Here is a 15,401-nt window from a genome sequence, read left to right as displayed (position 1 = left end):
GTGAATTGAATGGTATGTGAATTCTATCTCAGTGAAGCTGTTAGAATTTGTCTGGTGAAATGAATGATTGAGTCTGCCCCTTTTGACTGCCTCTGGCTCGTTAGGAGAGACAAGTCAGGCAGGAGGTGAGCTGATCTCTGGACCCAGAAATGTACAACCAATAGGTGCCAACTGATTGTCCCCGTCTGGGACTTTAGTCCCAGGCGTGGCCTTTGGGCAGGGTAGATCTCATTGGAAGGGGGCCTGGAGGGCCAGACAAGGTGCAGCCGGGAGGGGCTCCTGGCAATCTCTCCCTAGCTCTCCACAGCTAAAGCAGAGCACTGTCTTAGTCAGCTGGGTTCTTTCGCCCCACCCGGGTAATTACCCCTCCTTAGCCCCTCTGTGTTTGTCATCCCGACATGTGAGTAATTAAAGTGAACGTGGGGCTGATGACTCGGCTGCTTTGCATCACACCAGCTCTGGTCCAGTGCAGACTGGGAGAACTGGCTCTTCCAAGCACTTGGGGTAAGTAGAAAGCCAGGCACCCAGTGCTGAGAGGAGGAGGGTGGGGGTGGTCCAGGGGAGCTCTCTGGTCTTCCTCACTCCTTCCTTCAGACTGGAACCCAGAGCAGATGGGGCCCAGGTGATTCCAGGCAGGGCTGAGGACAGCTGGCTTGTTAACCTTGAGGTTAGCCTTGAGGCTTTGAACTCCATATGCCAGGGCCTGAATTTGATGTTGAACCAAAGGAGCGTTGGCCAGCCTTGGGCCTCAAGGCATGGGCTGAGGCCTGGAAAGAAAGACCAGGCCCAGGAAGCAGGTCTTTAGAACCCTGGCCTCTCAAATGCTCCGCCACCACGTGTCAGGGGGTTGCTGGAATCAAAGTTTAATGGACAAATGACTGTTCAGAAAAGAAGATCTCTGAAATTCCAGTTTCCAGTTGCACATACTGAGGACTCAGTCTGGGCAAGGGCGTACCTGGTCATCTCATGTCCTGCTCATGTAACCCTAGGGGGTAGATCCTAGTCTCCTCCCTGGGTCACAGAGAAGGACAGTGGGACTCAGAGAAGTCAAGTCCATTATTTGCTCCATGTCACAGACCTTCCATGTAGTGAAGCCTGTATTTAAATCTGGGTTTGCCTGACTCAGAGCCCAAGGTCTCAACCAACCATTGCTCACACTCCCTAAATCTGTAATTCTAGAAATCCAGGCTCTCTTTCTGGTTATTTTGAAGAATGTACATGTCACATAGAGCTATCGCATGAGGATAGAAACATGATTCATTCAGTAGAGGTTATTTTTCTTTGTGATGGGGAGATCAGTGGAAGCAATTTAGTTATTAAGCAACTTCAATTTGGCACATAGTAGAGATTCAATAAAGGCTTGTTGATTGACTAAGTGCTTAGATTTGGGCTAGACATGGTGAGGGGATGCAAAAGAATTATATTAATCAGTCAGTAAGTATTTATTGAATGCATATTATAGGCAAAGTATTGCCCAGTGTTGGTAAGCAGACCAGACTTCCTTGGATTTTTAAATGTTGGCAATTAATTCAGATAAAAATAATACTGTCCAAATCGAGCAAAATACATCTATTAATTCAGCTCTGCAGTAGCTAGTTTGCAACATATATTTTAGACTCTATAAATATGTTAAAAAGGCCTAATACTCATGGCTATTAAAATTTGTGATTAAGAAAACCGTTGTATAATAGCATATACTTACCATTTTTTGAGTGTTCAATCATTTAATCCTTATAACCCATGGGAAGGTGTTATCCTTCCTGTTTTATGGATGGAGAAACTGAGATTCAGGTAGTAAGCTTGTAAATAATGTAATCAGAATTCCAACATAGGTGGTGTGGGGGGGTTTTAAAACCATAATTTAATCTACATTCTTCACCACTACATTATATTGCCTTATTGATAAGGAACTAGTTGAGAACAGAAAAACAAGCATCAAAAAATTTGGGAGCTTGTCTATACAAAACACTGCCAATTAAGAATCCCCAAGAGGGCAGCACCTGTGGCTCAAAGGAGGAGGGCGCTGGCCCCATATGCCAGAGGTGGCAGGTTCAAACCCAGCTCTGGCCAAAAACTGAAAAAAAAAAAAAAAAAAGGAATCCCCAAGAATCTGTCTTGACATACCTTAATGACGGGTTCAGGAATTCTCTGGAGGACAGAATGACCAGGAACATTTCCACATTGGAAGGTAATGTTGAATTGGGAGACTGGGTAGAGAGTACAGAGCAACATGATGAGCTAAAAACAAATGCAGATGTCAGACAGATTGGGGTACAAAACTCATTTCCAGCACTTACCTGCTTTGTGGTCTTGCATAATGTACTTGCCCTTTTTGAGCTGTGGTTGTTTCTTATAAAGCAGAAATAAATATGTCTCCCAATGGGATTGCTATGTCAATTAAGACATCGTACATAAAGAGGGTCCGATAAACAGTGGCTATTATTTTTTCTGGCAGCAAAGTCCCAAAGTGAGGAGGACAGGGATAAAGGGAAATGAGGCTCCACCCCGAAGGGTATGTCCGTGAGGCTGCTCCTGCTCTGATTTGGGGGCCTGAGCGGTATTTGGAACGTGACGGGTACACAGTACATAGTTATTTACAGTATATCAAAAGCAAGATTTAGGGGCTGATTGAGTGAGCTTTGATTTGCTAAAATGGAAGGGAGCACATCTCAGCAAAATGATTCATACTCTGGCTTTGGGGTCAAGGACATGAAGCCATTTATTTTGATACGAAGAAGGGACTTGGGGTTATGGAGTTACTACAAACAGTTCTGGATGCAGCCTACTAGGGGCAGTCCAGGGGCGGCTACGGCCCAAAGAGCAATGGAATCTAGCTGTTTTCAGGAAGGATTTTGGAGTTAAACTAGAAGTATTTTCCTCCATTTGCGTAATGCCCCTCACTCGGTGCTTCTGTGGTTAAGGGGGCTCCGAAAGGAGCGACTAGAATCATCACAACCCCCAAACATGGGAAAACTAGGGCTGAGAAGGAAAACAACACAAATCTATAAATCCTCAAAGGCGGAGCTGAAAGCTGACAGGTTACAAGAGGGAGCAGCTTAGAACTCAAATGTATCACGTGAAGACAAATTGCAGAAAGATTTCTTGGTACAGAGTTTTAAACATATAGTAATAAGGTCTGATGTCCTCAAAGAACTTCTCAAGAGCATCTCATGATATCATTTGATCTCGAAGGGGCAGGAAGAGCAGACATATCTTTGCTGGATCACGGTAGAGAGGACTAAAGTGATGTGATTGGCCAAGGTTCCACTTTGGGGAAGTAGCCAAGCCACGGCTTGTCATGATACGGTATCCCTAAGAAATGGCTATAGCCATTTCTCGATTTCTGGAAATCGAGACAGGTTCAAGACAAGAATTCATATCTTTGTGAATTTTATATTGATCACAGGTACTAAGGGACTCTAAGGCTATTTGGTGAGGTGCTCAGCTTTGGAAGCGGTTAGACTGCAGCCAGATTTAGTTAAGCCCCCAGCCCTGGGGCTTTGAGCGAGTCATCAAGCCTCTGTGGGCTTCAAAAGAATGTGCTTTGCATTTGTCATATTCCAAGTCTTAACACTATCCCTCTGGAAGATATCGCTAAATGTCCTTTGGCATCTCAGCTGGCGATAGCTTCCTGGTCCTGTTGGCCTGTGTGTCTGACACCATGCGTATAAATGTCTCTACCCAGACCCAGTTGGATTAAGCCAGGTTACAGGAGTGTGCTGAAAAGGAGAGCAGAAATGTAAGCACTTGAGTTAGGAAATGATCTCCATGTTCATTCACCTTCTCTGCAGGCACAGAAAAAGACTCATATCCCTTTAGATGAATTTGTTCTAAACAAAGAAGTCTTTAGAGAACTGAAAAAGCAGAAAGGCTCATGTTTGCTTTCCAAACTCTGAAAAACCTGTAAGAGAAATGAAATAATTGAGCTGTATGTTCAAAGTTCTAATATTTATCATGTTACCCAGGTTTAAAGTCTAGGTAACTTTGTGTCTTTTTTTTTACAGTTTTTTTTTTGGCTGGGGCCGGGTTTGAACCCACCACCTCCGGCATATGGGGCTGGCGCCCTACTCCTTTGAGCCACAGGCAAGGATTCACATTCAAAAAGAAAAAAATCAAAATGCGTAACATTTCCCTTTCACTGAGCAAACAATATAAATGTCTGTCGTTGGGTGACAGTTGGCAAAACACAACATGATTAATCTGGGGGCCTGCAGGAGTTCACCTTCAGTGACTTCACACTTAACCACCTGCTCTAACAAAAACACATCTGAAGCTGCCGAGAAGCGAGCCTAGGAGAAAAATGGCATAAAAGTAAAGCATTTCTTTTCAAGTACTCCGTGTCATAAAGAGTATAGATAAAGGTTCTAACAAGAATGTACATGCTGAACGTCTTAAAATTTATCATCAACGCAGCTGATTGACAGCAAAGACAATTTTAAAAGATTGAGCCATTATATTCCCTATTACAGCTGACTCTGCCATGGTGAGAACATTGACATAAAAACATTATTTCTTACCTGTCATTGTAAGAAAATGTGGGTTCAGAATGAATCGATTAAATTAATGTGAGAATCAGCTCCTTCCTTTATAAGCTGTTGACACTGGGAAATGTACTTTGAGTCTTTGCTTACTTATTGCAAAACAGGCAGGTAATAATACCTGCATGCGGTTGTGTTCTAAGGACAAAACAAAATAATATATGTGCCAGTGCTTTGCAAATGTTAGCTATTGTTTCCTGATGTCCTTGCCTGTGGCTCAGTCGGTAAGGCGCCAGCCCCATATACTGAGGGTGGCGGGTTCAAACCCGGCCCTGGCGAAACTGCAACCAAAAAATAGCCGGCGTTGTGGCGGGCACCTGTAGTCCCAGCTACTCGGGAGGCTGAGGCAAGAGAATCGCCTAAGCCCAGGAGTTGGAGGTTGCTGTGAGCTGTGTGAGGCCACGGCACTCTACCAGGGGCCATAAAGTGAGGCTCTGTCTCTACCAAAAAAAAAAAAAAAATTTATTTATTTATTTATTTTGCAGGTTTTCTTTTCTTTTTTTTTTTGGCCGGGGCTCACCTCCAGCATATGGGGCCGGTGCCCTACTCCTTTGAGCCACAGGCGCTACCCCTTTTATTTTTATCATATATAAAGTATATATATATATTTTCCTCATAACTTCTATTTATTACGCATTGTGCCTGCTTTTGCTCTCTCTGATTCTAATCACCCTGTTCCTGTCTTTCTGTGCCATCCTCAGGAACCTTTTTTTCTTCCTCAAAATGTGATTCTGTTTCCCCTTCTCAGATTCTCCGTTTCACAATCCCTTGTCAGAGAACTCCAGGCTACTTGATGATCTTTGTACACTCATCTCTGGGGCCAAATCTCTCTAATTAAGAGACTTCTAGTCTCTCCAGAGTTGAAAAGGACCTTGTTTTTTAGGCCACTTGGAAAGAAGTTTTATTGCCTAGAAGTAACAGCATCTCAACAAAAGTCCCAAAGTCTGAGCCCAGAGCTTTCTTCACTAAATCTCTAGCAAAATCATCCTTCTCTTTGGGATTTGGATTCAAAGTACATGTCTTAATACTCTCCTCTACTATTCAGACTACTATTTGTTGTTTAAACCACATATATATGTGCGTGTGTGTGTGTGTGTGTGTGTGATAATGACTGCTATTTATTGGTGGGTGATACGTAGCAGGTCCTGTGCCAACAGTGTGATACAAGTGATTTCTTTGAATGGACATAAATGCTCTTTGAGAGGAGCCATTATCCCCATTTTAGGGGCAAGTAAACTGAGGTTCTAAGATGGTGTTACGGTGGAGACTCATGAGGAGCTCATGGTGTGTAGAAATATTTCTCACACCAGGATTAGAATAGTTAGGAGGAAAAAGTTTACATGAATGAAGGAGAAGTGCTGGGCTGCTGAGGAAAAGCTGCTCAGAGTTTTTAAAGGCTTTTTCTTTGTCTGCTTTAGCAGACTGATAACAGAAGTGGCTGTGAAGCTTCTGCACCTTTATTTTTTTTCTTTTTTCTCTGTGAGTCATCAGAGTCTTGAAATGTACCCCTGGCGAGAGCTGGAGCAGGGGGTTCACACCCCTACTGTCTGCTTTGGGCTCTTCAAGGCTGAAAAAGTGAATACTTAAGAGATAACAAGTCAGACCACAGATGCTTAATTAGAACAAAGGAGGTGTGCTGTGAATTTCCTCTTTAAAGGGGCAATTTCTTTGTTGTGAGTTTATTTCTCTTTCTATTAGCTAGGTTATTAGCAAAGTCACCTTTCAGGTAATAAGTGGCAGAGCTGTGGTCCGACCTCAAAGTCCATTCTACAGACTATGGGACCCTCACTGTGGGGAATGTCCCCTTAGGCCTGTTGAGTGCCCCATCAGCCTAGAATGCCAGGCTGTCATACTGTCTTCCCAACAGCGTCAGAGAGCAGTTAAAGCTGTTCCTGTCTGAACCTGGCGTTCTCATGGTCACAGCAGGAAGCGGCTCACTCACCTTGACTTACTCTGTGCACAATGGACTCCAGCGTGTGCAAGTGGACTTGTGTTTACCTGGCCGACAGCGTCACCGGGCTGTCTGCAGCTGCTTCTCTTCTGTGGAAAAAGTAGCAGCAGCCCAACGGGTATTTCCAGTGAACACCTGCTGAGTTTTATCAAAAGAGACGGAGGAGCCTGTATAAACATGGCCATGGGGCTCCTGGGCTCTGGGCCCACACTTCAGGAGGGCCATGCACCTATGGGCCTTGCTCTGTAGAAACCCGCTGAGGTGAGGGGACTTGAAACGGCTTCACAGGAGGAGCAGCTGAAAAAAACTGGTGGGAGAAGTGATAGACTCAGAGGGTCTCCACACTGTCACCGTCAGGTGTCAGGAGGGCTGTCCCAGGGAAGTGGAAGCTGACTTCTGTTGTGCCGGGAACTGGGAACTAAGAATACACAGGTCTGGAGAATCACCAGGAAGAGAGCGGCTGTGTCAAATCCTGCTTGGAAAACAGATGGCGCCTAAATAGTTAGGTGCCCAGAACTGTCCCCAGATGGATTGACAGTACTCTCCACACTCTGGAGCCATCTGGGCACAGTCCACCCCAGAGGGCTCGGCTGCTCTGGCCGGGGAGAGCCTGGGTGGCCGGGGCAGCCTCCCTTGTCCACGCCCACTGCCCACTCCTCAAGGGGGTGGGGCAGGCATGTGCTTGGGGTGCCGGGGGTCTGCCAGGCTTCTTACCTAGTTTATCCATCTAATCATGGGATTTTGATGGTGCAATGGGAGATATTCTGATGACAGGAAGACCAGCAGGGCTTTGGGGCTCTTTATCCCCATGTCTTGAACAAGACCCAGAAAGGCTGGAAACTTCGTGACTAAACCCAACACTGTGCTTCCTGGGTGAAGGATCTCAGACTCTGAGGCACAACCCTCCAAATTCTTCCACCCTCCCTGGCCTCATCTTACAATAGCCAGATGCATACCCTCTGACCAAGCACCTGTGTGTGTCCTGGGCCGGTGGTCCTGCTGGTCTGTGCTGAGGATCCCCATTAAATCTTAGGACAGATTTATAGGAGATTTTAGAAAAGGGAAAATTAATCTTCAGTGATAAGAAGGGATCAGTTTTTCCCTGGGGCTAGGGTGGAGGGAGAGGGAGGTGAGGAATTGATTGGAAGAGGCTTGAGGAGCCTTTCAGGGAATAGGAATGTTCTAGATCTTTATTGTTCTAGTGCTTACAGAGGTGTATAACACATTAGTCAGAACTCATTTAATTGTATATTATGGATGCATTGTTTAAAACATTTTAAAAAATTTACAAAAAGATCTTAGAACAGATTGGTGACAAATACCCAGGTCCAGGCAACGGTCTGACAGGTACTATGTTCTTAATTCTAAGGACTCCTGGTCGCAAGGAGAATGTGCAGACTGTATGGATTCCTGGGAGACTCGAAATGAAATCATACTGCATAGAAAGAAAGCACAGATGTTCACAATGATGGTGGCTTCCTGGGGCTGGGGTCTGCTCTGTGCAGAGAGGGCCTCACCCCCCAGGAAGAGGCCTCCCTGGCTCTCAGTTGGCTCGGATGGTTCCCTCTCCTGGCCAGGCTGCAAGGTGGCAGCCTGCAGAAAATAAAAAGAAGAAGCATAAGGGAAAACGGAGCCCTGCTCACACGTAAGTGATATAAAGGGAAGACAAAATCTAGACGGAAAGCTGATGCTGTCTTTATTTAAACATTTTAATATTCTGTTTATTGTGGACTTTTTGCACTCCTGTTGATTTTTTAAATATTGCATGAAAATATGTCTATCTGGATTATTTGGGCGGCTTCTGAAATTGTGCGGCCTGGGTGGGTGCCTCACTGGCTCACTCCCTGTCCAACCATTAATCCAGAGAATGCAGATAGCAGCAATCAACCTTCCGCAAGCCAGGGTGGAGGGAGACCGCAGCTGAGAGGGGCCCAGCACTGCCCGAGAAGGCTGAGTGGGGTCGGAGACCAGCCTGGGGCTTGGAGGACTGCTGGGTTTGGGGTTGGGGGGAGTACAGACTCTGGGGAGGGATAGGGGTCCTGGGTCCAGGGCTGTCTCCCTGTGACTCATTCCCTGGAGGGTAAGCTCAGTGTCTGCTCATCTGTTGGGCCTTGAGAGATGGGGAAACCCAGAAGTGGGGTGCAAAGAAGGGAGGGTAACTCAGGCACTCCCAGGAAGGAGGAGAGAGGAGCTTGACCTGGACCTGTGGTAGGAGCTAAGGAGACAATAAGAAGGATGGAGATGGAGGAGCCAGAGCAGCTATTTCCCAGGCTGCAGCCCCAGGAGGGAGCTCCCCATTGGGCAGTGGCAGCTGGAGTAGCCGTGGAAGCAGAGGGCTGGGAGTCCAGTTTCAGAACAGTAGTGTGAATCCCTTACTCCTTATTCTCTTGGCCAGTGGCTGTGACACATGTGCTTGTTTGCATGGCTGTAATTTTTATGTAAAACTTCCTCTATCATGACGGAAATGGCTCAGGTGGGAAGTGACTCAGGCCTGATAGCTAGGCCTAGGCCTATGGTTTCCACTGAGGTGTGGGTAAAAGGTAGGTCTCAGGTGCTGTCTCCGGGTAGGGAGTAGCAAACAGTGGGCCTGGCAGGCATCTTTCCACCCTGGTTCCCCGACAATAAGACATCCTCCAAAAATAAGACCTACTTACAGGAAAGATAAGATGTCCCCTGAAAATAAGACCTAGCGCATCTTTGGGAGCACACCTTAAAATAAGACACTTCAGGGAAACAGGGTAGAAGGCAGCCAGGGAGCTGGAGGGAGAAGGGCAGGGACAAAGGCCAGAGGAAAGCTGGAATCATGCAGTCAGGAGGAGGCCACGGAGACTAGAGGAAGGAAGCTGGGAAAGGGTGGAGCCAGGTCAGGGACAGGTGTGGAAATCAAGGGCAGGGGCAGGCCTTCAAGGCCAGCGCTGTTGGGGGAAGAGTCCGGGTCTTGTGCTGCCCCAGCACCTTTCCCAGAAATAGGGAATCTACCAACAAAGAATTTTATGCCTGGTGCCCTCCGCTGCCTCCCACAGCCCCTACGCATGCGCCACGGGGCCTGGCGCTGAGCAGTCAATGCTTGTTGGACAGAGATTGACAATCCCTGACATTGGCAGGGATTTCACGTGAGTCAGATGGCTTGGTCAGCAAGGGTTCTGGGGCAGGTCAACAGGGTCTCTGATGGATACCAAACATAGCCCGATGTTCTTTCAGAGCCTGCCCAGTGCCCAGTGCTAGGCACATTCTCTGATTCAATGTGCTGGCCCCATTCTCCCGACTCTGCAAACCTCCAAGTTCACATTGGTGCCCTTTCCCTTACAGATAGGCTTTCTCTTCCTCCTAATGCCAAGAACCTTACCCTTGCACTCTTTTCAGAGATCATGAGAACTTCATGGAAAGAGGCTGAAGGTGATTGTCTAAGGCCAGTGGCCAGCATGGGAAATGGAGTGGGGACCCTTCATGTGGCCTAGGCATGCCAAGGCTCCATGGCTCCCTGGTGGCCAAAAAAGGGTCTGGGCACCTCCCTGGGAGAGAGGGAAGAGGAGCAGCTGAGAACACAGGGCTGACTCCTCAGGACTGAATGACAGATGGGAGGGGTCCCTCTGCCATGGTGAATGGGTGGAGGGGAAGGAAGGGGATATGACCTGTGGCTGAGTCCTGCTCCCTTGGACATCCAGAGACGTGGCCCCTGAAAATGATTCATGATGAGAGAACTCTGGGGTGCCTTCCTGGGCCATCCAGAAGTTCTCTCTTTGGTCCTTCTGCCTCTGGATTAGATTTCCCTCAGAATACCCTATGCTGGCTGGAGTAGACTGTTTCCACCCTAAGCTAGAAGCTTCTGCTTTCTTGAATATAAATGGAAGAAGATAGTAGTCACTTCCTTTAAGTCCTTGTTCAAACGTCACCTTGGAGAGAACTCCCCTCACCATCCTGCTGCAAACTGTGGCTGCATCCTCCACCTGCTCGATCTCTCCCCTGCCTTATTTTTCTGAACAGCACTTTGTACTTTCTAATGTATTGATTTTTGTCTGCTCCTCCTTTTTCTCCTCCCACCTCCAATGCCAGTGCCACAGGGGCTGGAGGTGGGGCTCTTTGCCAACCCCTGCCCTTGACTTCTGCACTTGACCCTGGCTTGGCTCTGCCCTTCCCTTGCTCCCTTCTTCCAGTCTCCTTGCCCTCCTCTTGACACACAATCCCACCTAGAACAATGACAGGCACATAGAGGCACTCAAGAATACTTGTTGAATGACTATGTGAAGGATGTATATAAAGTATTTCGTAGGATACCTAGCACCTTATGATTATTGCTGCTGTTTATTGCAGCAATGGGACTTGTGCAGATTCCTTAGCCTCTCTGGCCCTCTGTCTCTTCCTCCGTGAAATGGGAAGACTGACCCATGAGTCATCTGTGAGTTTCCTTTGAACTCTAAAAATCCTAGTGTGTCCAAATACTCAGAGTCAGGAAAGTTCTTCCCAAAGCTCACCGTAATCTTCCTTTGCGTTCTTAGCAGCAGTTTTGCTGGGTTTGAAGGTGCCAACCAGCCCTTTTGCAATAATTCTTACTCTACTTCTTTTGCCTCTGAAGATCAGTGTGGGATATAGGTCTGGGACCATGAGTCAGCTTAATATTTCTTGGAACGGTTTCCATTTATGTTTTATTTTAATTGACTTTGATTTATTGTTTCATAATATTTTATTGTTTTTAACAGATGCAATTTGTTCCATACATGATTAAAGGCCGTTTGATTTTAATTTATTTATTAAGAGTTGTCATAGAACTAAACAGAATTCAAGGCCATGTGCCTTGATTTTGCATTTGGACATGAGGTCTTTGCAGATGAATGTTCATGTTGTCCTGCCCTGGGTAGGGCTCTGTCCCTGACCTGGGTCATCCCCTATGGGGACAAGGTCATACCTCGGAGGGCTCGGGAGCATCTGTTTCAGGGGCTCAGGTCAACAGGGCTACGACCATCCTCACAGGGCCTCAGCCCTTCCTATCAGAATCCTCCCCTCTGAAAGAGGCCGTCCAAAATCCTCACAGCTGTTTCATGAGGGCAGTCTCAGGAGTAAAGGCAGCTTCACATTCCGGTACTCTCTGAGTAACTGGGATGGCCTCGGTTGAGGGCTGGAGGGACAGGTCTGGCGAGTTCTGTGTTGTTTATACTGGGGATTACCTCACACATCCCAACCAGCTTCCCCGCCCCGTTTGGTGGGGGCTGGCCCTCAGCCCTCCAAACCCCTTTTCCCCACATGCCTGGGAAGCCAGGGTCCAACATGGATCTTCCCCTAGATATCAGCTGAGCCTGAAAGACTCATCCCTCAGAGACCATGGAGAGGGACAGCCACCCGGTGAGTATGTCCGCCGGACTCGGGCAGGATCCTCCCAGCGCTGAGGAAGCAGCACAGGAGCCAGGAGACAGGTGGGGCTGCCACCGTGTGCCTCAGGTTTGGGGAGACTGAGTGTGCCTGTTCTGGTTTGAAGCTACTTGGGATCAAGATCTGTTGGCTTTTTTTCAACATGGTTCTAGAAAGGGCCCTGGGAGGAGAAGCTGATAGCCTTGTGGGGTCTGGTCAGCAAGCCCTCCGGGACTGTGTGGCTGTGTCCTGGGCTCCTGTTCTGAGGCCTGAGAGCACTCTGGCCAGGCATCTAAGCTTTTAGAGCATCAACTGTGCTTGCCGAGAATCTAAGCTGATTGAATTTATTTTAATCCCATTTTTGTTCATTTGAAAATCAGGAATATTCCAACTGGGTCTTCAAGGTCACCTTGTCTCAGTCCCTCACCTTCCCAGAAAACTGTGACATTTTTTGTGCATTTAAGATTTTCAAGGGGGGCCAGGTGCGGTGGCTCATGCCTATAATCCTAGCACTCTGGAGGCTGAGGCAGGTGGATTGCTTGACCTCAGGAGTTCGAGACCAGTGTGAGCAGAAAGCAAGACCCTGTCTCTGTTAAAAATAGAAAAACCAAGTCAAGAGGATAGCTTGAGTCCAAGAGTTGGAGGTTGCTGTGAGCTGACGTCACAGCACTCTACTTAGAGCAACAGCTTACGACTCTGTCTTAACAACAACAAAAACAAAGATTTTCAAGGGAATGTTTCAACCTCCTTTGGTCACTTATTTTTAGCCTTATTGCCCTTCATGCTTGGGAAGTGCTTCCTTATGTTTAACCACAATTCCTTCTGGTACAACTCAAGTTTTCTCCTTCTCCACCTCCCCCTCCTTCTTTTACGAGTGGTAGAGTACAGCAAGTCTGTCCTCTGTGGGGAAGCCAGTCATATACACATGAAGGCTTCCAGAGATTTCTTTCAACTTTCCTCTGCTTTCTTTCCTTCCAAGAAATCCCTCTTGTGCTCTCACTTCTCCTTAGGTCTTCATTTCTGCTCCTTACCACCACATTCTTTGTACTTTACTGATATGGTAGAATCTGGGAGTCTGGGAAGGATGGGCTGGTACTAATTTGGAAAGATCAGCTCATCCTGCGTTCTGGTTGATAGTTGGCTTGGGTCCATTCTGAACACCAGATGTGTTTCTGCAAATTTTACCATTCCTCCCGCCCTTCTTCTAGCTTCTTTTAGACTCTTCTTTCCCAGTTTTTCTCCCCTGTCTCTCTGACTCTTGTCTCCACCTCATCAAAGTCATTTGACTCTAGGCCTCAGGGGCTCATGGGAGCCTCTGTTGAGCGGTAAGAGTGGTGCACTGGGCAGAATGGAGTTGTGTCTAGGGAATGGGGGAGGTGAACCCACATTTACAGCCATGGGGCATCCTCCTTGGGAATTTTCTGGGGGCCTAAACTAGATGGTCCCCAAAACCAAGAGTGAGAAGGGCTGAGCTATCTGAAGGGTGACCGTACTCATGCTAGAAGTGGATGGTGGGATTTGTCTTTAGGGCAGAGTGATGGAGGTGATGTCTGCCTGGGAAACTCATCTCTCCAGAATCAGGAACCATCAGGGAAGGTCGCTGGAGGGGAACAGGATGGAGAACAGAATTTTCATTATTGATGGAAAAATGGTGACTCCCAATTTATGAATTAAGTGTCTAATGTTATGGGAGGTGCCATGTTCATTCTAGAAGAAAGATTGTTTGAATTTATCTTAAAATAGGAAACTGAACCATTGCATCCTTATTTATGGTTCTTAAATTTAACTCTCTGTTTAAGGTAGAACCTCCGAGAGAGTGAGCCTGAGATGAGGACAAGGAGGGTGATAATTGGATATTCCTTAAGATTGATGAATTAGGAACAGTCTAAGAGAAGCTGGTCATCTAAGGCCATGCCTTCTCCATGATTGCAGAGAGATGCATTGTGGTTTTTCTCCCCCCAACTCTAAAAAGTAGTGAGGAAGATGGCGGTCAATGGCTTAAGGCTGATGACACTCTTGGAACAGCTGTTGGGTCTTCAGAGGAATCTTGGAAAAGGTAGAGAAAGGAGGCTCTCAGCTTCTCACATTCAAAAGAAAGGCTGCTTGTTGTGCTGGACAGAGAACTGACCGCATTCCAGTCAGCTTTGGGCAAGCCACTTAAAACTGTACCTTAGTTTCTTCATCTCTAAAATGGAAAAACAATAGTACCATTAAAAGGAAAACTCTGGAAAAATTAAATTTATCATTCAAAATAATTGAGCAAAGAATGATTTGCTAAGTGGGCAGCCAGACTTCGATGCTGCCGTGTGGTTAGAGAGGATTTATGAACAGAAAATGCAAGTGAGGAACAGAAACAGCTGAATTCATTACAGCTCAGCCTTTGCCTTTTTTGAACACCCTTTGAACGGTTGGCTCCCTTTGCCTGACTTGGTGGTTGGTACAAGAGCAGGTTATAGTCTGTCTACACATCCAGTTGGGTATGGTTTATTACGTGCGGAAAACCCTTTCGGCTGACCTTCGGATATGTAAACAGGCAGCTTTAGACTAAACTTAATAGTACCTACCTCGAGGAGTCTCAAAACAGTGTTTTTCTAATAGTAGCGCTCATTTAGAGTTCCTGGGGAACAGGAAATGTTTTGATTCTAGTCTCACAGGGCTGTCTCAGGCTTTTTTGTATGTATAAGAGGCATTGTAAACTTGATGAAAATTCCTGGCCTGGGTGAATGTTAAAATTTCAAGTTCTTTATAGCACATGCCTGTTTGATTCGCAGAGTGTTAGGGTTTACCATCATCATTACCACTGTCACTGTCACCATCTAAGGTCTAGTCCTGGTTCCTCAAAATTTGGACAAATATCTTCTTCTCATGCCTCAATTTCTGTATCTACCAAAGAAGGGGGTTGGACAGATTGAACACATTGCCACGGGAGACCCCATTCTGGTTCCACGACGGTCTCTGGGATAAGACAAAAGGGATTACAGGTGCACTGCCCCAGGTATGCGCACCTGCTCTCCACAAATAGTGGGCATTTTGAGCTTTTTAAAAATCAGTCACATTTTTAATGCTTAGAGAAGTGCAATGTTTATTAGAAAAAGACAGAAGTAGATGATGGAGCAACATCCCTCTGTAGGGTGGATTTTCTTACACCGGTGCTTCTTGGATGGGGCAGGTTCCAAATCAGCCTGAGACCACAGATGCCACGGACAAGTGAGAAAAGCTGGGGCCCGGGGCTGCCCAGAGCTGGCTGGGCAGGTTCCCGAGGCAGCAGACCAAGCTCAGGTCACTCTGCCATCTCCCAGCCCCCAAGTGCAGACACTCTGAGGACCCCAGCATCTGCCCTTTGCCCCCACAGGCAGCCATCCTTGCCTGAGACCTCTGTTTCACGTTTTCACTGGTGCCGAGCAGCCTTCCCCTGCCGCAGCCTGCCCTGCCTTTCCCTGTGTTGTCCCCTGAGAGTTGACAAATGTGAGTGTAAGCATGTGGGAGTGTGTGGACAGGGCTCCGGGCTGGGTTGCTGGGTGGGAAGGACAATTGATGTAATAATGGCCACTTAGCTTAAGTGTTTTGTT

General features: G+C 46.9%; 1 protein-coding gene across 1 annotated transcript in view; it reads left to right on the top strand.

Moving 5' to 3' along the window:
- The first annotated feature begins 11,723 nt into the window (after positions 1-11,723).
- Positions 11,724-15,401, top strand: part of TMPRSS13 (transmembrane serine protease 13) — a 29,122-nt gene continuing 25,444 nt past the window's right edge. Inside the window, exon 1 of the mRNA XM_053595933.1 lies at positions 11,724-11,826. Coding sequence (XP_053451908.1) covers positions 11,806-11,826 — 21 coding nt within the window. The 5' untranslated portion in view covers positions 11,724-11,805. The remainder of the gene's footprint in view (positions 11,827-15,401) is intronic.

This window comes from Nycticebus coucang, chromosome 6 (assembly GCF_027406575.1).
Source record: "Nycticebus coucang isolate mNycCou1 chromosome 6, mNycCou1.pri, whole genome shotgun sequence".
Taxonomy (NCBI): domain Eukaryota; kingdom Metazoa; phylum Chordata; class Mammalia; order Primates; family Lorisidae; genus Nycticebus; species Nycticebus coucang.
The sequence above is the reverse complement of the archived record's forward strand: the minus strand, read 5'-3'. Positions and strand labels throughout refer to the sequence as shown.